The sequence below is a fragment of the Protomyctophum bolini genome (assembly GCF_963924005.1).
Source record: "Protomyctophum bolini genome assembly, chromosome: 2".
Classification (NCBI taxonomy): domain Eukaryota; kingdom Metazoa; phylum Chordata; class Actinopteri; order Myctophiformes; family Myctophidae; genus Protomyctophum; species Protomyctophum bolini.
In genome coordinates, this window is record NC_137863.1 from 10,208,065 (window position 1) to 10,233,822 (window position 25,758).

The 25,758-nt window shown below is 39.2% G+C and overlaps 1 protein-coding gene across 1 annotated transcript; it reads left to right on the forward strand.

The window, feature by feature from the left end:
• The first annotated feature begins 2,659 nt into the window (after nt 1–2,659).
• LOC308326652 (uncharacterized protein) lies at nt 2,660–25,500 on the forward strand. Its single transcript, XM_080779625.1, has 33 exons — nt 2,660–2,790; nt 2,988–3,114; nt 4,461–4,576; nt 4,665–4,765; nt 4,856–4,989; nt 5,203–5,358; nt 5,584–5,727; nt 7,786–7,893; nt 7,991–8,169; nt 8,368–8,575; nt 8,870–8,980; nt 9,492–9,541; nt 9,635–9,731; nt 9,857–10,009; nt 10,495–10,640; nt 12,490–12,525; nt 13,472–13,509; nt 13,681–14,107; nt 14,954–15,094; nt 15,440–15,578; nt 15,676–15,932; nt 16,601–16,683; nt 17,127–17,167; nt 18,953–19,093; nt 19,176–19,247; nt 19,712–19,732; nt 19,836–19,931; nt 20,479–20,640; nt 20,882–21,049; nt 21,203–21,280; nt 21,403–21,483; nt 22,010–22,102; nt 22,222–25,500. The coding sequence occupies exons 1-33, from the start codon at nt 2,675–2,677 to the stop codon at nt 22,681–22,683; spliced, it is 4,482 nt and encodes a 1,493-aa protein (XP_080635751.1). The 5' UTR covers nt 2,660–2,674; the 3' UTR covers nt 22,684–25,500.
• The last annotated feature ends 258 nt before the right edge of the window (nt 25,501–25,758 follow it).

Below are 25,758 nucleotides of genomic sequence, written 5' to 3' on the forward strand. Positions count from 1 at the left end.
TTATTGTTTAATTAAGTGCATAAAGCAAAAGTAAATATATATTCATATGGTACTGCTGTAGCTATACAGATTATTGCTTTAAAATAACCTCTCAGCTGATTTATTTAACCTCTTTGAGGTTTGCAGAGAAAACAGATATCTACAAGATCCCATGAAATTCTTAGAATATATAAAAATCTATATTTTTTTTACATGACGTCACTATAAGGAGAATAACTTCTACTTATGTTGTTCAATATATACTTCAATTCTTAAGCAAATTGTACTTACAATTCACAACAGTGTATTAAAAGTGTCAGTTCCAAATGTTATAAGCCAAAGATTAATATATTTCCCACCTTGTAATTTAGAAGCGATCGTCCTACTGCATCAGTCTCTCCTAGTCTCCTTTGCTATATCTCTCTTCCTCATGTGAGTGAGAGAGTGTGTGTGTGTCTCTCTGTGTGTGTGTGTGTGTGTGTGTGTGTGTGTGTGTGTGTCTCCTCTATCCCCAGACGAGGTCCTAAAACTAGTGACATCCACAGACCTACCACCTGTCCTCTCGACCCTGTCCCGTCTCGAATCTCCAATCATTCCTTTCCTTTCTTTCCAAAACCCTTGAACGTGTTGTCTCTAACCAGCTTTCCCTCCATCTCTCACTCAGCATTAGTTTTGGTTGAGTCAGACGCTCCTTTTGGGGAAGGGGTGAAAAGGTATAGTTAATATCATCAACCTTCTCGAAGTAGGTGACAAAAGCATCAGCAGTGAGGTTATGAAGGTTGAGTGGTGGGAGGGGGTTTAAGGAGGGAGGAGAAAGTGGAGAAGAGCTTCCTTGCGTGAGTACAGGATTGGATTTCGGTGTGGTAGAATGTTTTAGCAGTGGGTAGTGAGAGCCGGGAAGGCAGAAAGGAGTGAGTGAAAGTGGGAGAGGTCATCTGGTAGCTTTGTCTTGCGCCACTTCATTTCGGCTGCAATCGATCGATCAATCAATCGATCAATCGATCAATCAATCAATCAATCAATCAATCAATCAATCAATCAATCAATCAATCAATCAATCAATCAATCAATCAATCAGATCTAGTGATTATCATCATAGAGAATAGAGATGTGTGTGTGGTCTGAGTCCAATATATAACTTACTAACTTCGATGTTGAACTAGGACAGCATCTCCAGTATTCCTTTCAGATTGTAAAGAACTTGTCAAGATGTATTAAATTCCGAAAAATTACATTATTATAGGGTGCCAGTAAACAAAATATATTCACAAAACAGTCGTTTTTTTCACCTGCATTAAAGTTCTGGGCTTCTGTAGTGGTAATTAAAATATTTCGTCATGAATTTTTCATTCTACAATCATTTGTGGGTTCTGTTTGTATCAATTACTTGTTATTATGTTGTTTGAGGAAAATTATGGATTGCAATGACTGAAAAGATAATGTTTCAGCATAAAACAGCTTTGGCTACATCATTTCTTAACACTGACTCCATACGGTTTCTCAATTTTGGTTTGAAAGAACCACTTTACATGGTTTACTTGCAGTGTCATAAACTAGGCTATAAAACACAAAGCGACCCTTTTCCCTTTTCACCTCAGGACAACAACCTGTGTGGAGCATAGATGCAGTATGGGGGAGGGTCATGGATGCAGGGGGTGTGTGAACCCGTGTGGAACTAGCTAGGAAGCTTATTCAAAATAAAAGCTTACTGGTGATGGTTAAAAGTGAATTATCCTCCTTCTAATGTTGAAATAAATAACATATTTGAAGTTTAACTTAATCATCGGTTATTTATTTCGATACAGCGTTAATTGGCTTCATGTGTTGTGAACTATAAATAAATAATTCAATCAAATAAATGACTTAAACCCTTAACCTACTTAAGTAGGCCATGGACCTGCATGTACAGGTGGAACAGAAAATAATCTTCTTTGGGTCAAAGTCCTAGGTTTTAAATGCTTATTTTTTCATAGGCCTACATTTGTGGAATACTACTACTAGGAATACTGCTATACTACTCAATTACTTGTCTATAATAATAATACTAATAATAACTAGGCTACATATTTCATTATTATATATTCCAAGGACGATCTACACTGCCCTTAAATACATATTTTTCATTATATCTGTATTTAAATAAAAAACAAACAAACTATAATAACAATGTTATTACATTATTATCTACTCGTCTTATTTTGAAGTCTGCTGCCGGACATCTGAATTTAAGCGGCGGAGACTAGAGAGAAAACAGTTCCTAATGGTGAAAACGGATTATTTACATCTTCCATCTTTCGTTTGCATGGTGTAATTCAACAAATACAATGAAACTTCAATAACATCAGTTTTGTCTTTTAATATAAGATGCATTGCCTTTATTCGGTTTCATCCAGAAGAAAAGATAACTGACTGAAAAGTTCCTAACAAACTATTTTAACGTTTTTCATTTGGTGATTGAAAAGAAAAAGGTAAAAAAAAGAAAGAAAAAAGAAGAATGTGGAAATATGTATGTTTTAATTAGATTGCAATAGCTTGGAGCCTTGGACTTGTTGAAGGTATTGGCCTGCATATACTCTTTTTCTTCGGTTTGCATGCTCCTTAAATAATTGTTATATTTTTAATTCATGCGTCGTCCTTTTTCTTCCATTATGAATATTGTCCCTGATCGATCAGCACCACTGTACGATAAACGATAATGCATTCTGCTGAGGGATGGGAAGAGTGCTCTGCGCTCGGGGAGGGCTGGAAACGCAAAGAAGTTGTTCGACGCTCAGGTTCTAGTGTTGGGCAGAAGGATGTGTATTACCTCAGGTAAAAATAACTAATGTCTCAGTGGCCACTTGATCTTACTTGTGTGTGTGTGTGTGTGTGTGTGTGTGTGTGTGTGTGTGTGTGTGTGTGATTGTACACTTCCTTCATATTTAAAATTTGACAATAATCACAATCAAATGCATAACAGAACATAGAAATATGCCATTGCCATTCTAATTGTTTTTCTCTTCTTACAGTCCAAATGGTGACAGATTGAGGAGTCGTATAGAATTGGCATCAATCCTGGAGGGCCATGATTTGTCAATGTTTGAGTATAAATCAGGAAGTTTTCTCACCAGTGATGAAGTGTCAAGCAGAGTGAAGGTACTGATATGTTTGGCCACTTGACTATATTTAAGCTGTTGCAGTCCCAATAATGGACTATGGATGAAAGTATTTTTGACTAAAGTTTTAAGGTGTTTGAGGTTAATATATATATATATATATATATATATATATATATATATATATATATATATATATATATATATATATGAAAACAAATCACAGTAAAACATATAATCCAGTAGATGGCGGTAATTAGTCGACATAGGAAGTCAACTGGCATAACAGTCAATGAAGAAGAATACTGGCCAATAGTGCAAAAGATAACTTGTTCCTGATTTTTGTTCATCCGGTGGTGTTTACCGAGAAACAGAGACCCTCTAAGCTTACCTTACCCACCCGGCATCTGACAAAAAGCATAGATATTTATTGACTGGCTGACTCGGCCATTAATTCATTAGGATATTTATTTGCTATTTGTTCCAAGGACCAAGTCGATCTCAAAATGGTAATAAACAAAAGCATTCCTTCGCCACACAACGTTACCGTTTGAAATGCTAAACCAATGGGGCTAACGCTAAATTAGCCATGGTACAGGTTTTAATGACAGGAGTTATGTCAAAATAATAATAATAATAATAATAATAATGCAACACCATTCATGAAAAGCTCACGTCGTTAGCTATACTTCTGGTAAGAAAATGTACAGTAACTGTTTGTTAGGTCTTTAGCTAATGATAATATTGCATGACGTGTAAGCTAACTTTAGCAGCTAACGCGGTGTGTAAACAAAGTAACAACCAGCTGCAGGGCAGGCCTTCAACTGTAGCTTCAACTGTAACGGAGCTAAATGACAGATACTAATAGATAATAGTAACAAGTCACTATCGATTTTTACTATTTATTTTGCTCCACACACACCAACACCATAGTGTGGTTAAACTCTTAATCGACCCGTCCGATACTAATATATTAGTAGGAAAATAATATACACTATAACGCTGTATAGTGTATATTAGCCGCAATTTGCAACTCTAGATTCAGCCCATTGTAGATTCACCAAAAGAGTGGTTTTGTGTAAATTATCGTGTCCCCTTTGGGACCTTATTTCTCTTTTTGTTGTAAAATACTAAAAAGGTAAACAATTAGGCCCAGAGACTCCAGAAAGGGGCTAGGGAATCCATTCCATGATAGGTGTAACTTCTGAGTTGAGTTGACCTACCAAAATAAGTCAACCCGTGCAGTGATGTGAAGAACTTAGTATCAACATCATAATATGTTCACTTGCTTGGATTTGAGCCATTCAATATGCTAATATATTGTGTTTAGACTAGAGCCCACTGAACAAAATTATGTTTATTTGATGCATACTTTGTGCTTTTCAGGACAGTGAAATGTCTGACATGGACCCTATGCCCGGGCCTGAGGGCAGCAGCATAGAGGGGGAAAATGCACCACTTTATTGTATCTGCCGGAAACCAGATATCAACTGCTTCATGATGTAAGTATATACTACTGATTTTGTTGTCATAATTATACATTTTGTGCAGATGCTGTGATACTCACACATTTGTATCTCTTGTTGAAAGTGGCTGTGATAATTGCAACGAATGGTTCCACGGGCACTGCATCAACGTCACTGAGAAAATGGCCAAGGCGATCAGGGAGTGGTACTGCATGCGATGTAGAGGTGACTACATATCTCAAAATGATATTTCTGAATGTTATGCTTTGAACATTTTCATCATTCAAATAATTACTTGTTTTCCCATTAACATAGGTAAGAACTCTTCACTGGAGATAAAGTATCGCTCAAAGAAAACCCGTGACAAGGACCCTGATTCGGATAGATATGAAAAATACAGCAATCCAAGTACTCCTGAATATAAGGGCGAGAGGCGACGCGGATCAAAAGTAAGTGTATTTTCAATAAATTGAACCTGCCAACTGCTTCAACTATTTAACTCATATGAATAGTTTCATGCAATGTAAAAACTTTACATAGATATTAGATTGATAGATCTTTCTAATAGATATTGAATTTACCCCTTTTAAATGTAATTGCAGCTTTTCTGCAAATTTCATGGTTGATATAACTTTGTGACTAAATTCCTTTTTTCTCTTGAGGTAAAGCGCTCTGTCCGCATGTGTGGGGAATGTGAGCCCTGCAGAAGGACTGAAGACTGTACCAGTTGTGACTTTTGCAAGGACATGAAGAAGTTTGGTGGCCCAAACAAAATTAGACAGAAGTGTCGGTTCAGACAGTGTGAGGTTCGAGCCAGGGTAAGGTTCTTCCTGACACGAAGACATCATCTCTATTTCTTCCTTTATGTAGAATAATTTGAGGCTTTAAAGATGGGGACATTTTTTCCACTATACATTTGACATAGCCAATTCCAACCCTTTTGGAATTAAGAGTTACGTGTTTAACCTGTAGAGTACAAATTTATTGATTTCTGCAGTTCCCTTTAAAGGTGTGTGACCTGTTGCTTCTTGATTTTGGTTCAGAAAATGCTGCGTGTGAAAGACGAGGAGAATGCTTTGCAAGAGAGGCGGGACAATTACCATAGACGTCGGCACTATTCGGACGACTACGACAGTGAGGCTGAGCTCTACCAGCAGTATAAGGCAGGGGAATATGATGACAATACGGTAGGAGAAGCAATAAAGCAGTGTATTTTCAAGGATCCCCATAACTCTCAGAGTTACAGACCTGTCCAGGTACATTTGGAACACACCCAAGGAACACTGATGGTCCATGTACCCCACTTTGAGAACCACTGCAATAAAGCAAAACAAATCATAGAAGACCCTCTTATTTTCCAGGTCATTCTGTAGAGCAGTGGTAACTAACCTTTTCAAGCCCAAGAGCCCATTTTATTCCCAATTGTAAGCCAAGATCTACCACTAAACGTGTTAGAAAAAACACTTGTTTTTTTGCTATTTCTGACAGGCTCAATGCATGTGCACACATCCACACAAAGACTAAAGCTTAAATTAGAATAAATACTTATAGTAAGTTATATTACCAATATCAAATAATATTAAGACAAATGTATTAGAAATAAAAAATATTAGGACAGAAATACAAATAAACTTCTTTGAGTTTTTTTTAAATAAAACAAAATGCAAAGGACATGAATTGCTTTTACAGCACAATATTTTGTTTCTCATTTCAATGAATATTCACATTGGCAGATGTTCAAATGACATAGGCATAACATGACCATATATATTTGCACAGATATGGTGACATACTCTCAGGGTCAGCCCACCTTTAATGAGACTGCTGTGAGCTGTGACTGCACTTTATCTGCAAGCGTTTTGAAATCTGGTTCATATTTAGTGATTGTCAGTCTGAGGGTGTCATTAATATGTGAGTCAGTCATACGAGTTCATGATAGCGTCCCCGACACGTTGAATACTAAACTTATTTGTAAAGTTCGAACGCCAACTTTTAACCAAACGTGGGAGAAACACTGCACGCCTGCACGCACAAATAAAGAGTGCACTCGCGCACGCACATGACTGATTATTATCGATCAAAACAATCCTTGGCGTCGCTTACAAAAGCATGTGTTGCACAGCATGAATGATAAGTAATCACCGACCTGGCTGGATAAATATCAGTGGTCCATATCCATTGTGTGACCTGCTTAACGAGCAACGGTAGGCAGCCGAGTAAGTTACCAGCTTAGTAAATTAATAGTCTACTGTAGCTGTGTGTCAGATGTTCTGTCTGAAGTAGTCAAAGCCAAGGAGAATGTTACAATTTAATTCACAATCGAGCATCTTGCCCTGCATCGAATATCCCATGATAGAACAGCAGGATAAAAACGGATAGTCTGTCTATCATCCATGCATCCATGAGCTAAGCGTCAAGCCCTGTCTAGGACCCACTTCCTTCATAACTGTGGCTTTCTTGTTCCAATAGTTAGAATCTTCAACTCTCACTGTGTCATGTTTTGACAGCGGCACTAAACATTTTGACACTTTGTCATAGTGATATTCATGCTGTGCAACACATGCTTTTAAGCGACGCTAAGGATTGTTTTGATCGATAATAATCCGTCATGTGCGTGCGCGAGTGCACTCTTTATTTGTGCGTGCAGCCGTGCACAGTGTTTCTCCCACGTTTGGTTAAAAGTTGGCGTTCAAACTTTACAAATAGGTTTAGTATTCAACGTGTCGGGGACGCCATCATGCTGCGTTCACTCTGACGCTGTGCTGCCTGCGGCTGCGAGGGAACAACAGACACACAGGACACAGCACATGAGCACAGAGTGCTAAAAGGGGGCGGGCCGAGGGCGGTGCGGTGGAAGCAAGGGGAACAGATCTTCAAGCTAAAATGCATCGAGCCTCTACACGTTGTTAGCTTGTAGATCTGCTCTTTTTTGCGAACGACATTCTGCTGTGATGTCTGGCTGCCTGTCAGTCTGACACTTCGGGATCGACTTGAAAGGTTCCCGCGAGCTACTGGTAGCTCGCGAACCCCTGGTTGGTTACCCCTGCTGTAGAGTATAAGCTTGTGTTCCAGTTTCAATTTAGTCTGCTCATTTATTTGTTTTGGTCATCTTCCTGACCTGAACATTTATTTTCTGTTTACTAAAGAGCTAGAGAGACGGGAATACCCCTTTTTGTTTCTGAACAACACCTTTAATAAACTATTTTACTTGTACGAGTTGTCCTGACTGAAATCTTTTCATGCAGCCCTGGCTCAGCGATGAGGACGATGAGCCTCCTTTCAGTCCTGTCATGCGTAAGAAAGCCGTGAAGGTGAAGCATGTCAAAAGACGAGAAAAGAAGTTTGACAAGAAGGTAAGACATTTTATTTTCACATGTGGAAATTAATTCGTTTGCACCAGAAAAATGTGTATAGAAAAATGGAAGGCAATTTTCTTTACTCGTCCATCAGAAGGAGTCACGACGCCACAAACAGAAGCAAAAACACAAGGACAAAGTTAGGCACAGTGACAAGGTGGAGGGACGTGATACTGGTGGGCTACGCCAGTGCCTGGGGCCCAGCTGTGTGGTGGTAGCACGTCCCAACTCTAAATACTGCTCTGAAGACTGTGGCATGAAGTTAGCTGCCAAGTAAGAATGGGCTGGAAATCTCTGTCTGTCGCTCACTCTCTTACACATTTGGTAGATTATGCCTCTGTTTACACAGACTTAAAAGCCAAACAGAAATGGGGGAAAAACACAATCAAATCATTCATCATAATTGTATGACATCAAGTAACATTTCATGATTGTGACAGCCCTTTGTGTGTACTGTATGTTTTCCTTCAGTCGGATCTATGAGATACTCCCTCAGCGTATCCAACAGTGGCAGCAGAGCCCCTGCATTGCCGAGGAGCACGGTAAGAAGCAGCTGGAGCGAATCCGTCGAGATCAGCAGAACGCTCGCCTACGCCTCACTGAGATGGAGCGACGCTTTCATGAGCTGGAGGGCATCATCGCCAAAGCCAAGCAGCAGGTGGTGCAACAGGATGAGGAGGTGAGATGTAGCTTGTTGGAGTGAGTTGAGAAGTTGACCTTTTTTCCAATGATATAAATTACACCTGTTAATAACTCATCAAGTATTCTTAACCCATTTTAGTTCTTGTTGAACAAAGCATAAAGCATGTGAATATCATAAACCTTTATTTGCAACACTCAAGCCCATGATTGAAGTAATTTTCAGGTTATCCTCCAAAAAGACATTATCACTAGAACAGTCACTCTGAACAGTATGTGCTTTAATGAATGCAGCCTTTTCACATCATTACTTTACTTTTGTGTTGATTTGTAGGCGAATGACGGGGATAGTGAGGACACAGACCTGTCCATTTTCTGTGTGTCTTGTAGTCATCCCATCAACCCAAAGGTGGCACTGAGACATATGGAGCGGTGTTATGCCAAGGTAATCTATGTTTTGAATTTGAATTATGTACAGAAATAATTGACATACTAACAGAGGCCAGTGCAATAATACACAATGAGAAAAATATTTATTTGTGTGCCTTCTTCCCATTCTATTGAGCCGTGAGTGCGAGCCACATTAGTATGATCGGGTCGACGACCCAGCCAAGTGATTTTATTTTTGCCACATAAAAGTGTACTATGTATTGGCCTTATGGGTCCATTTGGTTCCATTTGTACTCTAGTTACCTTCGAAAAAGCAACCTCTTGTGCAAAAACTGTCATTTGCATCTAATTTAATCTCGTAGTACTGATTCATTTGTTGTGTCTGTCCCGGTGCGGGCAGGTGGCAGATATGTACAGTATCTCGTAAAATGTATTAACACTAATTATGCTAAGGAATCAAGGATACACGTCTTTTCGCTCTCTTTTTCCGTTCACTCACAAATGCAAGCTTGTATCTTATTCAATATTCTTACATTCATAAAGACTCTGTTGTTTTTCATCAACAGTATGAGAGTCAGACCTCTTTTGGTTCCATGTATCCAACAAAGATTGAAGGGTAAGATACTCTGTGTGTGCGCGTGTGTATGTGTATGTGTGCATGTGTTTGTGTGTGTCACTAAGATGTTGACTATGTTGTTTTTGTATCCAGAGCAACCAGACTCTTCTGTGACGTGTACAACCCCCAGAGCAAGACGTATTGCAAAAGGCTCCAGGTTTTGTGTCCAGAGCATTCCAGAGACCCCAAGGTCTGTAGGGTTTAATAAGCAGAGCAAAATTATAAGACCTATGATTCTGTTAAATCTGTGCAAAATGTCATCTGCTGCGACTGTTTTAAATGAAGTACATTTTACCGTTTTCATTTGGTGGTTAGATCCCAGTAGATGAGGTGTGTGGCTGTCCTCTGGTCCGGAATGTTTTTGAGCTGACAGGAGACTACTGCAAGATCCCCAAACGAAGATGCAACAAGCATTACAACTGGGAGAAGCTGAGGAGAGCTGAGGTGGACCTGGAAAGAGTTAGGGTGGTAAGTCAAAACCACCATATCTATGAGAGAGTTAGCACCCTTTGTCAAGTCCCGTCCCTGGTTGTGCCCCTCTTCGCACCCATTGGTTGCCGTTTCGTGATTGGACAAAAGTCCTCTCTCTCCCTCTATCCACTACCATTGAAATAACAGAGTTTTTCAGTTGCTTCGTATTGATATTTTGTGAATTCAATTCTTATTTTAAACTTGGTGTCAGTAAAAAGGAACATCACAGGTGCAGCATGGTGACTGCGCATATCATGTTTGTTTTTAGTTTTTTCCAAAAATCAGTCAGTCAGGGACCAATCAGAAGGCAGACAAAGGGTGAATTATCTCCGCCAGGCCAGAATGGCAGGGTGGAAGTCAAATTGTCACCCCTGTTCGTGCGTCTGTGTTATTTTTGTGCTTATCTAAATTTTATTTTGTTTACTTTCTTAAGTCTTCATGAATAGACACAACTGATCTACCCTTTCATGTCTCTCTCACAGTGGTACAAACTGGACGAGCTCTTTGAGCAAGAACGTAACGTCAGGACGGCTATGACCAACAGGGCTGGTCTGCTCGCTCTCATGTTGCATCAAACTATTCAGCATGACCCCGTGACGACTGATCTCCGATGCAGCAAGGACAGATAGCCTGCATCCGTTACCCATGCTGTGCATAATATAATATTGTATATAATGTGTGAGACTTTGAGCAATAAGAGATTTAACCATAGATTTTACCCCTTTACACCATTTTAAATACACTTTGGTAAATGAATTATTTTGGATTACTCTGTGCTGTACTGAATGCTAAATGGATATATTTTTCTCACTTGCGGTAGATTATGAATGATTGAGTAAGAAATACTTTTTTCTTATGATTGCCCATAATAAATACTAAACAAACTGCAGACTTTGGGTTTCTCCAGATACTTCCTGTGTGGAAAAATAAGGTATGTTTCTACTATCATGGATACATAAAAGTAATTAGTAGGCCTAGCTGTTGCATCAAACTTGGACTTGAAATTCTGTATTGTTTTCACATATTGGATTTTAAACTACTGAGCACCATTGGACTTTAAAGGTCTAAATATTTGCACACCATATGGACTGCTTGAGATATTACAAAAATTCGGAATGAGGGAAAATCCATAATGCATCTGTAATAGCAGTAAAATATGCTCTGAATGAGCTCTTTGAGCAGGTGTGAAGCAAAATCTGCACCACAGGAGGCCTTTGGATGAATCCAGTAAGTCAATAGCCAACTGGAGACCGTGGTACTAGGATCAAACAGGATCCCAAGTGATTGGCAGGTGGTATGTGTGGGAACTATTGAGTTTTGGATATAGCGTAAGTAAAATAGCTGTAAAAACAGTTAAAGATTGAGTGCCATGATTTATTTCCACCCTAAAACATGATCAACAGGTCTTATTGTTGTATAAGGAGTAATAATTTTTACGTACATTATTTGTTAAAATGTGTGTGCACCCCCACAAGTTCATTAAGTATGCCTTAAAGCAAAACAATTAACTCCCTACTGATTTTGGTGATATGCACACAACACAACTTTGTTCAGTTTTTTATTAAATAGTTTGAATGATGGTGAAGCAAATTTTCATTCATCTGATATTTCAATTGAATTCTAAATACATTTTATTTTTTCACCATACATTTTGAAATGTATACCCTATAACATTTTGGATAAATCCTAATAGGATAATATTTCCAAGATTTTGGAAGATCCTACAGGAAAAATAGGATAATTTATTGGTGGGGGTGGAATCTATTTGAATCCTATAGGACTATAGGTTCCAGGCAAACTACCGGTAGCTCATTTTGGACCTGAATAGTCTAGTCTAGACTCTAGGTCGACCTAGAGTAGACTATTTAGGTCCAAAACTACACACACTCCGTTTCAGCAGGTGGCAGTATAGGCCAGGTTCCGCCAGAGGGCGACTCATATTTCCGCCTCTTCATTCTCTGGAGACGTCCCTCGAGCCCCGGGTTAAACATTGATATCACATGAAGGTAAATTAATAAATGTTACTGTATATTTTCATATTAGATCATTTAAAACAAAATATTTCGCACTGGCATATGATTAATATGATAATTTGTATGGCTAAATATCATTCATTGTAACAAGTGGATAAATAAGTACTCCTTTTGGTTTACAACATTTATTATCTTTCTCACCACACACGCACCAATTTAGTCTATTAAAAACATCAAAACATAATAATAGAACGATTTATAGGAATAGAATGTTTGTTGTTTTTATTTATTTATGGCCCTTGTTTTTCAAGTCGTAGCCCCCAAATTGTTCCCATTTGGGTTTTTGTCTTGTTTTGTTTTTGTCTGTGCCTGAATTCTTGTTTATTTATTCTGGCTGTGTCTTTTCATAAGGATATGGATCCCCGTCTTTTAGTGGTTTGTTTATTTTTCTATGATTACTTTGTTTTGATGGTATTTGTAATGTGTTGTATGTTTTATGTATAGTGTTCTGTTCTTTAATGTGTGTTCAATAAAGAACAAGTCGGTTTATTTAAAGTCAGGTGGTACATATGTTGGCGGGGATGTTGTAGTGAAAGAGGTATAGCCAGCAATTCAGATGTCATTTAAAAGGTAAATGACTGTTTTATGATGATGCTCTCATCTTATGTAAACGATTACAACAAACTCGAAGTAACGTTAGCTGGCTGGCTATTCCATGCTAATGCTAGCTGATGCTATGCTATGCTCGCCGTGGGGTTCGACGTGCCGTTAACGCTGCTGTTATAATAATACACAATCTGTACCATGTGAAACGCTACGGACGTTACTACGAATCCATATGATGCAGACCGTGGTATGAGGAAGATAGCATGTGATCAACAGCAGTTAACCGGTGAAGCATAACATGTTAGCTGGCTAACATTAGCTACTTATAACAACGTGATGAATGTTATGGTAACAGCCTTAATGTTATCATGCAAAGGGACGTTAACGTGTTGTTATGATTGTATTGTACAATAATATATTGATACCATACATCTGGAACGATGTATTGTTAGAAAATCCCTCCAGGGAATATCAAATCAGGATATATATGGCCCCAATTAACAGGCTTGATTTATTGATGTTGCTCGTGCAATATGGCACTATAACAACATAGACATTCGGCTATTTTCGAATACATTTTTCAGCAACACCTTTGTGTTATACAGTAGGATTTCATCCACGTTTTTAAATGTAAAGGTTTTTATCTTTACAGAACTGTCTTGACATAGGTGACAGGTCGTCCCTTTTCCTTTACAGAACTGTCTTGACATAGGTGACAGGTCATCCCTTTACCTTTACAGAACTGTCTTGACATACTGTAGGTGACAGGTCATCCCTTTTCCTTTACAGAACTGTCTTGACATAGGTGACAGGTCAAGTTTACTTTGACCCAGCTTTGACATCATCTTTATCCTTCTAAACATTGTCCTTTTCGTTTCAGGTACTGCCATGGGAAATTGATCAACCGCAGCTCTCTTGGTAGCTAATTTATACAAAATTCGAGGCTGCCTGCCACCATCAGCTGTATGTACATTATTGTCTGCACACCTTTGCATTGCACAGTGTAAATTAGTCCCTCTTTCAATGGCACGTAAACCTGATCATAGAAGAATACTTGTTTTATGAAAAGAGGTTGGGACCTTTGACTAGGCACAAGTGGGAAAATGGATGAAGCACAGACTGTGAATCCGTTCTCTGGAGGAGGACCCGAGGACAACAACACAGAGCAAAGCAGAGAGAAACAAATGAGTGAATCGGAAAATATCTCGGAAGGGGTATTGCCTCCGGAGCCCTCTGCGCCATTGGACAGTCTTGAAGGAACTGTCCCGGCAGTTCTGCCATCTCCTATGGAATTATGCCCAGAAGAGACTAAGCTGGGGGCTAATGCAGCTGCTGGCGAGCCTCCTGTTGACGAGCCGCCTGTTGACTGGTTAGAGCCCGTTGAAGATGACGATGATCCACAGATTTTGGACCACCACTTTTTTGACCACCACTATAGCAGAAAGAAGGATCCAGAAGAAGACAGTCTCGCTGGAGAAAGTGAAAAGAGTGGTGCGAGTGCAAAGAGGAGATTAAGGTAAAGAATTGTTCACTTATGTGTAGTCTTTCTTTTACTGTTCTATGGATATGTAGCACTGGTACAACATAGAGAATGTGTATGATTTCAGTTTCGTTCATTGGATGTTAATGTTTTTTTTCCCTGTTTGTTGTATTGTTATCTGGGTAAATGTGGTGTTTAGTTTTTGCTGATTGTCATATTGAAGTGAAACACCTGCTATCATAAACACTTGACTTTCATTTTCATTGTTGAGGTTGCTTTTCATCTGATCTTGACACATTCAGGCCAATGAGACCAGCTGTTGGATGTACAATAAGGCAAATTATTGTTCTGCTACTAGCATAAAATAATTAATAATAATCAAATGTCCTTAATTCAAGTGCCTCAGGTAGCCTGGTTCTTACTCGAGGCTAATTGGCAATCATGGTTGGATTCTGTGATGACTTAACTCCAGCAGATAATTCTGTCATGGCCCAAAAAACAACACACCATTATGTTTTTTTTTTTGTTTTTTTAAGATATTTTCTTTGCGGCTTACGCCTTTTATTGGTTTGTTTGAAGGGACAGACAGTAGGCTGACAGGAAACGGGATAGAGATGGGGGAAGACATGCAGTAAAGGCCGTGTCGGCCTCGGGAGTCGAACCCGCGGCACACTGCGACTGGATTACCAGTCGGGTGCCCAGACGGTTACGCCACCGCCTGGGCCCCCATTCTGTTTCTTAAAGCCAAAAAAAAAAAAAACATTAACATAAACATTGGGTATGGTTTTCAAAGATGTGGAGACTTTGGCAGAGAAGAGGAGTATGACTAGCATGCTTGTGCCTTTTTATTTACTATGAATATGTTACTTCCAAAATGATTAGGATAAACCAGTCCCGGGGTAGGAGAACCCTACCCGATGAGGGATGGGATGACTGCCCGGCGCTTGGAGAAGGCTGGAAACGCAGAGAAGTGACTCGTCGCTCGGGTACTAGTATTGGCCACAAGGACGTTTATTACCTCAGGTAAATGCTGTCTATTGTCTCAGTGCCCAGTTGATGTAGTAAGGGATAATCAACAATGAGCCGTGTGACGCAGTCTCGTTTCCAATGTGTTGAAATGTTTTTAAAGTTATATGAAATCCATGTTGTTTTTAAGGATAGCTTGAAGCTATTAAATGTAGGCTAATAACTGCCACAACGTTAAAGGTCGGCTGTTATCTGAAAGTGTTAGAGTACACTCTTCTGCAATTCAACTATTGATGATATCACAATTAGTTTTGTGCTCTACAATCAGTATTCATGAGATGTTTATTTTTCTTGATTGCAATATGCCAGATTCAGTCTTAATATTTTTTTCTCTCCATACAGTCCAAATGGTGAGCGACTGAGAAGCCGTGTGGAATTGATGACATTGTGTGAAGGCCGTATTGATTTGACACAATTTGAGTTCAAAACGGGAAGGTTCCTCGACATTGGTGAAGTGCCACTGAAGCCGAAGAGAGTGAGGGTACAGTCACTCGCCAAAATATTAATTTAACTGTAAACTGTATTTAAATGAAAGCATTTGTTTAATATATGATTTTCCATGATTTCTCTTTATTCAGAGGAAGCGAGAGGTTCAAGACCACTCTTCCTCAGAATCCAGCTGGTTGGACAGAGGAGAAGGGGCAGAGACTCCCGACTCCCTCCACAGACTCAACCCAGGTGCCAAATTAGCCCAGATGAGTCCCTACCTCTTGGGCCACACCAGAGTCAAAGATGAGGATGATGTGAAGGACGATCGAATTAAACTTCCCAATGCCTTTTCATCAAAACCACTCCAATGGGTCAATGGGCTAGTTGACCCAGAGGACACTGTTCTGTGAGTTAACTCTCCTTTTTTTTAGCCCAAACCACACTAATGATTCACCATGCAACTCCTTGCAACATGCAACTACTTGCAACCATTATCCACAATGGCAGTTTGCAAGAGTTGCCACTGGGAAATAGCAGTCCATGAAATTCAGATTGGTCGCTGCTGGTTGCAATTCTCAAAGTGACAGTAAGGTGGTCATATGATATTAATGACACAGTTGTTCAGTACTTTCACTTGCAAGCCTTCATAGCTTGGACAGAACTTTTCAAAAATCACAAGGTCTGTGCACTTGGTGACTAGTTTTAGATTTTTGGCATGGTGTTTGTTATGGGTATAAGGTTTTCAAAAACCATTGCAAACTAGTTGGGCTTGCGCCTTAATGGTCTGCTTGCAATGAATCCAATATAGGATGTGTCAAGTATATGGTTGAAACCCCAAAAGATAGAAGAGACTTGTCAATGGAGTCTGTTACTATTGGTTATTTTAAATGACATACTAAAAAGTTCGGAAAAATCACTACTGGAAAGGAATCATTTTCAAGATGGTGTCCACGATGCCTGCCATGAATTTTGGCATGTTGTTGGGTATGGGCATATGGTTGGGCTTGCCCAAGTTGATTTGTGATCCTGCCACACGTGGATGCATTTCTCTCACATATTGTCTTTTCTCTGCAGCATCTGCTCCCAGTGTGGCATATCGTTTGTAGGGACGTCGTATGATAAACAGCGAAAGAAGCCTTGGTGTCCCAGGTGTTGGGGTATGTCAATAAGTGTATATTGCCCTACAAAGCCAAAGTGAAGTAACTACGAACAAAAAGTCAACTGAAAAATGGGTTTAAAAGTGTTCCAACCGGTCAGTCAAATGAGATATCGGCATATAAATGTTATTACGCTAATTGTATATCTGTTCATGAGGTGATTGTTCATCTCCAAAAATTACGGAGGCTTATTTGACTTCTGGGATGCACAAATAAGTCGGTGTCAAAAAACGGCACTTTGGCTTTGTGAGCAGTAGTACTTACACATAAATGTGTAATTCTAAATATTTAACAAATATTTTATCTTTCGATGGTAACATACCTTTAGACTTTTGGACTGCAGTGTATGCAGTATGGAGTATGAAGTGGAAGTGAACAGATATGTGTAAAGACACTAGCTCCTTAGACTAACCTTCCTTTCTTTTTTTTAATGATTCAAACAGGCTCGAAAACGAGGGAACACCCCGTAATTCGTTTCAGAAAGGTAATGCTCTCATTAGGTTTTGTGATGTTAAAATCAATAATTGGCACTCATGACAGCTATTTTAGCCATGCCAGTGGCTAAAATAGCTCTGTATTAATTTCTGATAGTATATCAATTATTGCTATAAACCATTTTTTCAGTAACGGGGATCTCCACATTTCCATCTCTTTAGTAAATTGAAAGTTCATGACATCAATTTGATCCAATCAGAAGAGATAAACATACAGGAGAAACAAGTAAAATTGGGAGTGATGGGAAAAAAAAAGAATAGGCAGACAACTGGAACGGGAACACTACATTTTAAACTGAAACGGGTGCATAAAACTGGTGACCCACCTGAACATTTATTTTTGTAGATGCATCATTGTTCATTGATTGTACACTTCATTAGACAGAAATGTAAATGGCACGAGGTACAGTCAGACATACTGCCAGCATTGATTCTGAAAGGATAACACAAAAAAGTCCTGGACACTTGTTTCCATTCATTGTGGTCCTATGTTCATTTCATCAATCAACATAGTATAAAACTGTATTGAATGACACATCCTTTCTATTGGAAAATTGGCATTGCATTTACCTCCGTCCTCCCCTTGTGGTCTCCTGATAGATGAAGCCTGTTTAGAAAGAAGCCAGTGATTGGTGGCAGAGTAGTAGAATGAGAATTTTCCTATGTTTGTTCTATATTTGGGTAGTACCAGACCGTTGTCGCTCCCTCTAGTATTGTGGGTGTCACTCACTCATGCAGTTATTGTGAGGCCCAGTGGCCAATGAGTCCTCTACCTCTCCTATTTATGTCCATGTGCGGACTGCAGGTGTGATGAGGGATGGCCAATTTAAGCGGTCACACCCGGCCTACTGCGGCTGCACACTTGTACACAGAGGTTATGAATGCATACAGGATATATCAGTCATCCACTGTCCATACAGAAGATAACATCTGCTCTCCCTTGCAACAATGTCCTTGGTAGCTATGCAGTAGCTTCATCTAGTACCACAGCATGGCAAGCAGTGTAAGTCTGTGTATCAATACCGTGGCTGTGTCTGTCCTGCTACTGAACCTGTTACTGAACAAACATTCTATAGCAATGATTACTATCAGGATACAGAGCTTACATTTTTTTAAACAATCCTTTTGTTTTAACCAAGAAATCACTTAACAGCAGCACCTTAAAGGACAACTTTAGTTTTTTTCAACCAAGGCTCTTTTTCTTTTGCTGCTTTCTTTCGTTTTAGGGATTTTAGCTGTTTTTGACATGGGGCTAAATATGTATTATTTTACAAAATATTATGGTAATTTATTATTTAATTATTTACTATAGACCCCAAGAAATTACATCTGGCCACAGAAGATCGCAAGATCTACTGAATGTGAAGGAGGCCTACTGGGGGGCTGCCATACTGTGTGTCAAATAACTTGGCGACAACCTAAAACATGAACCTTGGTTGAAAAAAAACTAAAGTTGTAATTTGTCATGAATGGTGGTAGTATTCATCTAATCCCTCTATAATTAGACCACCCAAGAGAAGTACCATTTAACAAGTATATGTAAATGGTGCATTTATATATCCAGGTATCTATGCATACCTTCAGCTAAGGATATGCATAACATTATTTACAACAAGTTCAGAATGTGATGATATCTAGGATGGCAATATCCCAGTGCACAGACACAGTTGGTCACTATTAGGATATGTTATCTATATTAATGAGATGTTAACTTAAAATGATACATTTCCTTTAATCACATTTAAATCACAGGGATCATGTTTTGTCTCCTTTAGTGGATTCCTTGTGGCCAGTGTGTGGCTTGTCGTAACGCAATTAATTGTGGGCAGTGTGCCAACTGCAAGCATGGAATTGAGAGTCCAGAAGCCCGAAAACGCATTTGTAGGAAACGTAAATGCATATGTCCCATTCGCAAGGTAGGCTGAAAGAGGAACATCAGTTATTTGTCGTTACTTGCATTCTCTAACATTAACCTGTGTATACTTTATGGTAAAATAGAGCCCTGGGATGGGAACACAGCAGAGTCCTCACATTGATGTTCCAGAGACATACAAGTACAGTATGTATCAGGTAATTAAATTGATGTCATCCTTTAAACTATATATATATCTTATTTCATTTATAATTTTCCAATGAGCAGAGTAATTGGATCCAAGTTTTCATTGTACAACAGTGTCGCTTGCCAACAAGAGCATATACAGTAGCAGTTAGCTTGTTGATCAGCTCTTGGCAACAAGCGACACCATCATACAAGTTTAAATTAAGCAGCAAGAATACGGTATACTAATGCTTTGATATCCCTAATTTAAATATTCAGCAATGAAAAACTATCCACAATTGTGCGAAAAACATGCACTTTTTCCCCCCCAAGAAAGTAAGATGTCAACATAAAAGTAGAATTCCTATAAATATATTATATGCTGTGTGTCTGTGGCTGATTGCAATGCAAATTATATTATAGTTATTAGTGACTACCTTTTGTAAACATTTACACCCGAATAACATTATTTATTAATGTATGATTTATTTCACAGAATGAAAGTGTAGCACCACAGGTAAGTGTTTTGTTTTAAAGAGAACAACTACCTTTAATTAAATTAAAAGACGTGGTTTTTATATTTTTATACTCACCCCACTCATCAATGTTTATCCCCACAGCAATCAAGCTATCAAAACAGCGATACAGAGGATTTCTCAGTGAACCCTTTTGAGGATTTTGATGATGATGACGATTCAACTGATGACGATGATAATGTGAGACCTTAGGAGTTTTTCCAGTGCCAGGAGAAAAAGGGTTGGGTGGCGACATTAAGCTAAAATTAGTTCTTTAAAAAAAAAGAATTATCCCACGATTTTGTAACCCATTTTTCACCCCTGTGTCAATTATATAATGTGATCCTGGGCTCTACACACCCTCCGCCAACCTGGGGAGAGCAACGGACTTCATGCATGAGTGTCCAAGTTGCTCCTTTACACCTGACGGGGGGGGAGTTTCCTTGGTTGGACGTAGCGCGTGGAAGGAACACGTTATTCCAAACAGTTGCTTTCCCCTCCATCAGGCTCCCTAAAATGAGTTCTCTAATAGTACACTGCTCACAGACCAAAGTGTGGATATTTCAGGTCAATGAAATTGCAAGCCATAATTTGTCTCCCTCTCCCAACTGAGAGTTAATTGCAATGTCCAAACTACAAAGATGAAGCTGCCATCGAAAAAGAGGTCGAGCATTAGGCATATATCATGACTTCACTTTGTTTGTGTGTATAGCACCTAATTTGGGGATGAATTGTCTCTATGTTTCAGTGGCATAAGAAACGGAAGCGGCGTGCCTGTGGAACTTGCAAGGCTTGCCTGTGCAGGAAAGACTGTGGCACTTGCGACTTCTGTATAGACAAGCCCAAGTTTGGAGGCAGCAATAAGAAGAGGCAGAAGTGTCGTCTGCGTCAATGTCAGAGACAGGCAATGGTAGGTGTTGTACAAGTCCCGGTGCTAATTCAGTTGTACATTTGAAGATGGCATAGATTTGTGATGTGATTGATTCTGGCTCTACAAGTTTGTAGATCAGCTATTTTTGGTGATATTTTTGGAGGAAGGAGTGGGCCTAGTATAGACTGGTAAACAAAGTAAAGTTTTAAGTGGTTAAAAAAGAAAATGGAAAACCTGATGACCCTTCAGATACACTCATACAGATTTTCATGTTTGACAGAGACACTTGTTGCCCGGCTTCAGCCAGCATGAAGAGCGTTTAATGATGATGGGTAGGCCTAAACCTCAGTACACATACAGTCGCAAGATGAACCCAAAGACAAAAAAAGGGCGAATAAGTGGTCTGGACTGGACTGACAATGAGGATGAAGATGGTAACCATCCAACAGTGAGTAATGAGAAAAAGTTATGCTCTTAAGATTGTTATTGACTTGATCCCCCCCCCCCCCCCCTTTTTCCCCCAATATTGCCTTGCTGTAGATTGAACAAACATAAACTACTTAATTGGCTTCATTATAGTTTCCACATGCTCTTGTTGTAGATGAGTTGGAGCTATGAAAATACCAGTGATGGCAAGTACTCAGAACTGAACTACATTGACCACCAATCAAGTATGCAGGTTTGTTTTGAAATGCTCATCTCAAGCCTCCACCACTGTGCCAAACACCCACATACATATTTCTCATACATCTATCACAATATAGAAAATCTGAATTAAAAATGTATTTTATTGTTCATAAGGTGAATCATTTGGATAGCAGACAGAGCAATGGTCTCCACAACAGCGTCTCGAAAATCAGCAACAATGCCATCCCCCAAAAGGTATGTTAAGATCTTGTGAGCATGCTCGTCTGAACATGGGAGTAAAGTTTGTAATCTACTAAAATTGCTTAATGGGTGGATGTCACAAACAGAACATCTGAACTTGCAAAGCGCAATGTTGCGCCAATCCACACCAAACCTGGCACGAACACTGTTCAGTCATCTGCCATAACAATAGTCAACACCAGGGGCCACCAATTTTCACCAAACTTGCCACAGACATTGTCTGGGAGTCTGCCATTGCACCTTTAAACTTGGCACACGGTTCTGGTGCCTGCAATGACTATTGTCACAACAGGAGCCATGTGTTGTATCCAGGGGCCCTGTCAACAACTTGCCACATGCTCCACTACAGAAGTGTTTAACACTTAAAATGTAAATGGCGGCAAACAATAGTTACGGGCTATATTAAATAGACAAATAGGAATTTCAGGCATTGATTCATTAAAAGGTTGGGGGGAAAGGTAATTAATTAAATATATTATAGCTGAGTACATAACATGTGAGTTTACCTTTAATATCCTAGGACCAGTTAAGCAGGTGGGATGCAGATCGATCGAACACTGACAGAGTTGCAGAAAATCATTCTATAGAATTGGAGGGACCCATGGTACCCCAGGTAAGTACATTGGTGCTATACCAGATTATCCCATTTGAGAGTTTTTTCATCAGTTCACTGGTTAAGCGAAGCTAATGGATTTCTGGGTGTGTACCTTTCTCGCGTTTGAATCATCGCAGATCACTCAGATCTACAGCATGGCTGAAGATAACGGACCAAACATGGACGACCAGCTCCTAGAGCTTCTGCAGGCATTGCGCATTAGCGCCCTGCCCCATCTTTGGCACATCGTCTTGACAGAGGGGCCTCAACTGCAGCTCATCCAGTGTGCCAAACAGTCCAACATGACTGACACCATGGTGCTGATTGACCCAGGCTTTTGCTATCAGGTCACTGTCCAGAAGCAACCACTGCTGCTCACACACCCTCTCTATAATGACCACCAATCACGCATGAACACTCCAACCGAGGTGGTGAATCTCCTACTGGACTTGGAGAAGTACAGGGTGTGCCAGGGCCTGCCCTTGTCGGACCAACTATCCCAAAAGGGGCTAATAGTTTTTGAGCGGGCTTCAACATGTGACTTTCTGGTTAAGAAGAATGTGGAGAGCTGTGTAAACTGCAAAGCATTATGTGGGTAATCAAACTGTTAACCTCAGCAGAGTTGGACCATCATAAAGCCCTTTGACCGCAATGGGGTCTGATTTTGATGGGGATGCACAAACTGGATTACATGTACACATTTACCTCTGCACTGAAATAATATGATTTAATCATTTAGTGACTCACCAAAGGCTTTCCAGAAGCACTTATGATACCATTTTCAGTTATACTCTCTGTGTATTTTTACGTTCTGTTATGTTGGCTTAAAGGGGTAATTTACTTTAAAAGTAAGAAATATCTGCACTCTTTTTGAGTGGTGCTAGCCACTCCTATAGACAGCTATGAGTGTCCCTGACTGTGTCCGTCTGTCCGTCCGAGCACAGAAATAGCGTTTGTTGACTACCAAGTGTCACTGTTGCGCAGCCTAACACAAACAGTACTACAGTACCACTCAGTTCAGACGGGTCTGAGTTTCTTTTAAATAATGTTGAAGATCCGCAGCAGCAGTCAACCAAACAAACAAACAAACGCACATAGGCCTTCCTCAGTGTTCCTTACATATGTAACATATGACACTTATTCTAATGTATTGAGAGATAATACAGAGATTGTATTTTTTTTGGTTATAGATGTCATTTAATAATGAGACACAGCTGTTTGATTTGAATTGTCCATGAGCTATATGTCACTTTTGCTCGTATGCAACTAGCAACGCAAAGGAAGTCTTGTGTGCCGATATGCGTCTTTTTGGTGCTTTGGTCTTTTTCTGCTGCTGCGGATCTTAAACATTAATTAACATTAAAAAAAAGTGTGGATGTTTCTTCCGTTTACGTATTATCAGAATCTGCATCCAATTTATTCAAGACTACATCAAGACTGAGCTTCGGGGGGGCGTCCATTAAACAACCCCATTACTTATCTCTGTTTAGCTAGTTTAGCTAAAAGTGCAAAATTGGACTTTGGTTACTTTTGTCTGTTTTGAGAAGTGTGCCTAGTTTTTTGTAAGTTATTTTGATTTGCTTTCCAATTCCTTCTAATATTGATTCCCTCACTAAATTCAATGATTTTGTTTCAAATGAAAATTTCTAACCCTGGCTGTAATAATGCCTCCACAAATACAATTTAAATAGAAAAGAAAGCACTATCATGATGTACATGAGGTTGTAAAGCTTTGTGCAAAATGTAGGATACTTAATGTAAAATACAAGCCTAGTATGACATTGCATACCTTATGGGCTATATTAAAAAAGAAAAATATGAATGTCAGCCATTGATTCATTAAAACACAATTTAGAGCTGTTGTAACCTCTGTCTTTTTACCTTTCAATCTTGGGACAGCATCAGTGTCAGATTAGTAGTTGCTATATACTTTATTAGCAACTCCCCCCCCAAACCTGGAATTAGGATTGAAAAGGCGTTTTTAGAATCAGCTTTAGGTCTAAGTGGGTTAAAAGTTTGGAAACAATCATTTCAGACCTGGTCACCCACAAATTGATCATCTGAAGACCCAGATGAAGTTGTGAACAAAATGTACGTTGGGTAATAATTTCAATAACAAAGAGCAACCTTGAGGTAATCCATAAATCTCCCTTACTGTGACGTCGTTCCACTACCAGCTCCTGGTGAGGCATATTTTCTTCTGCCTACAAACTTTCTCAAATGGTTAATATTCTTATATGCATACAGGTATACACGGAATTGCATATTAAATGAGAACATAGGCCTGTGACCTAGCCAAGACAACAGCAGCACTCTCCTATATGCAGAAACACATTTTGTAATTTAAGAATAATACCTGAGAAAGACTATTTACATCATGCGAAATCACATTTAGCAAATTCACAGCATTGGCCATATACATGAAATGATTTGGCTTGTGCCAACATTTCTTTCATGGAATATGTTTTGAGGCAAAGTTTTAATTTATATTGGTGATGTCAAGGCTAGTGGTTGGTTTTCTCTCTAGATTCCTAAATGTACCCTGGATGGATAATGGTCTTAAAAGGTAAAATGAGGCATTCTGTGCATGTGCCCCAAATAGAAAGTCATCCAAAATGGCATACCGGTACTTACACAACTAACTTTTACTGGGGAGTGTAGTTTCTCATTTCTTCACTATCGTTTCTGCTTAAAACTATTTGCAAATATAGGATACTTGCTTTGTGATCTTTTCACTTCATTTGGGCATTGACAGACACCAAACTACGTACATATGAAATCTGTGTCAGTCATCACGAATGGTTCTCTTTTATAATGCATTGAATACATTGCACTGTCTTGATACGTCCCCAAAGTACCTATTGGATTATTGGTACAGTGGAAACTTGTGATTTCTATTTCAGTCAATCTGAAACTCTGACCATTAAACTATTGCTTTACTAAACCGTTTAGTCAGTGCGAAGAAGGACTTGAACAGAGCTGAGAAAGGAGGTTATCCCTGCCCATGACAACTTTAATCAATGTTTCAATAGGAACCACAGCCAACGCCTTGATTTGAATTATACATCTGGTGAGCCTATATTTTATCATGCTCAAGTCTTCCATGTTCTACCAGTAGCCTGTAATTTTGAAGATGGGCTGATGGGTGTGTTGTTAGATTACAGAGTTGCTGTCGTTCTACAGCTTGGTTTATAAATATAGTTAGAATGTTCGCATGGACAAAGCGTTTATGTTGAAATAAAGGTTTTGTATTTTGTTAAGAGCAGAATTTGTTCAGGAAAGGGGTTATTTCTGTGTAATTTCTTAAATTTGGTAATATGTTTTATATTCCTGTCTGTGGCCTGTCAATTGCTGTTGTGTCAATTACAGTTTAAGTTGCTGGGATAATAAAGTAAACAAACCTTTAATTTATTATATTTTTGAGTAGTAAATGTTTTACTATAGAGATTTTTGTATCTGAATAAGTGATCATTATTGCATTTCATAATGATCCATGTGATGGATCATTATTATTATAACATTATTATGAAATGTGTGTGTGTGTGTGTGTGTGTGTGTGTGTGTGTGTCTGTGTGTGTCTGTGTGCGTGCGTGTGCGTGTGTGTGTGTGTGCGCGTGCGTGTGCGCGCGCGTGCGTACTAATGTGAATGAACGAGTGGTAGGCTACATTAAGTG

Excerpts from the sequence above, each read along its gene's own strand:
- LOC308326652 (XM_080779625.1), top strand. The coding sequence starts at position 2,675 with ATGCATTCTGCTGAGGGATGGGAAGAGTGCTCTGCGCTCGGGGAGGGC. Across the intron at positions 14,108-14,953 it reads AGTGCAAAGAGGAGATTAAG|GATAAACCAGTCCCGGGGTA; the intron begins GTAAAGAATTGT and ends CAAAATGATTAG. Across the intron at positions 19,733-19,835 it reads ATGAAAGTGTAGCACCACAG|CAATCAAGCTATCAAAACAG; the intron begins GTAAGTGTTTTG and ends TTATCCCCACAG.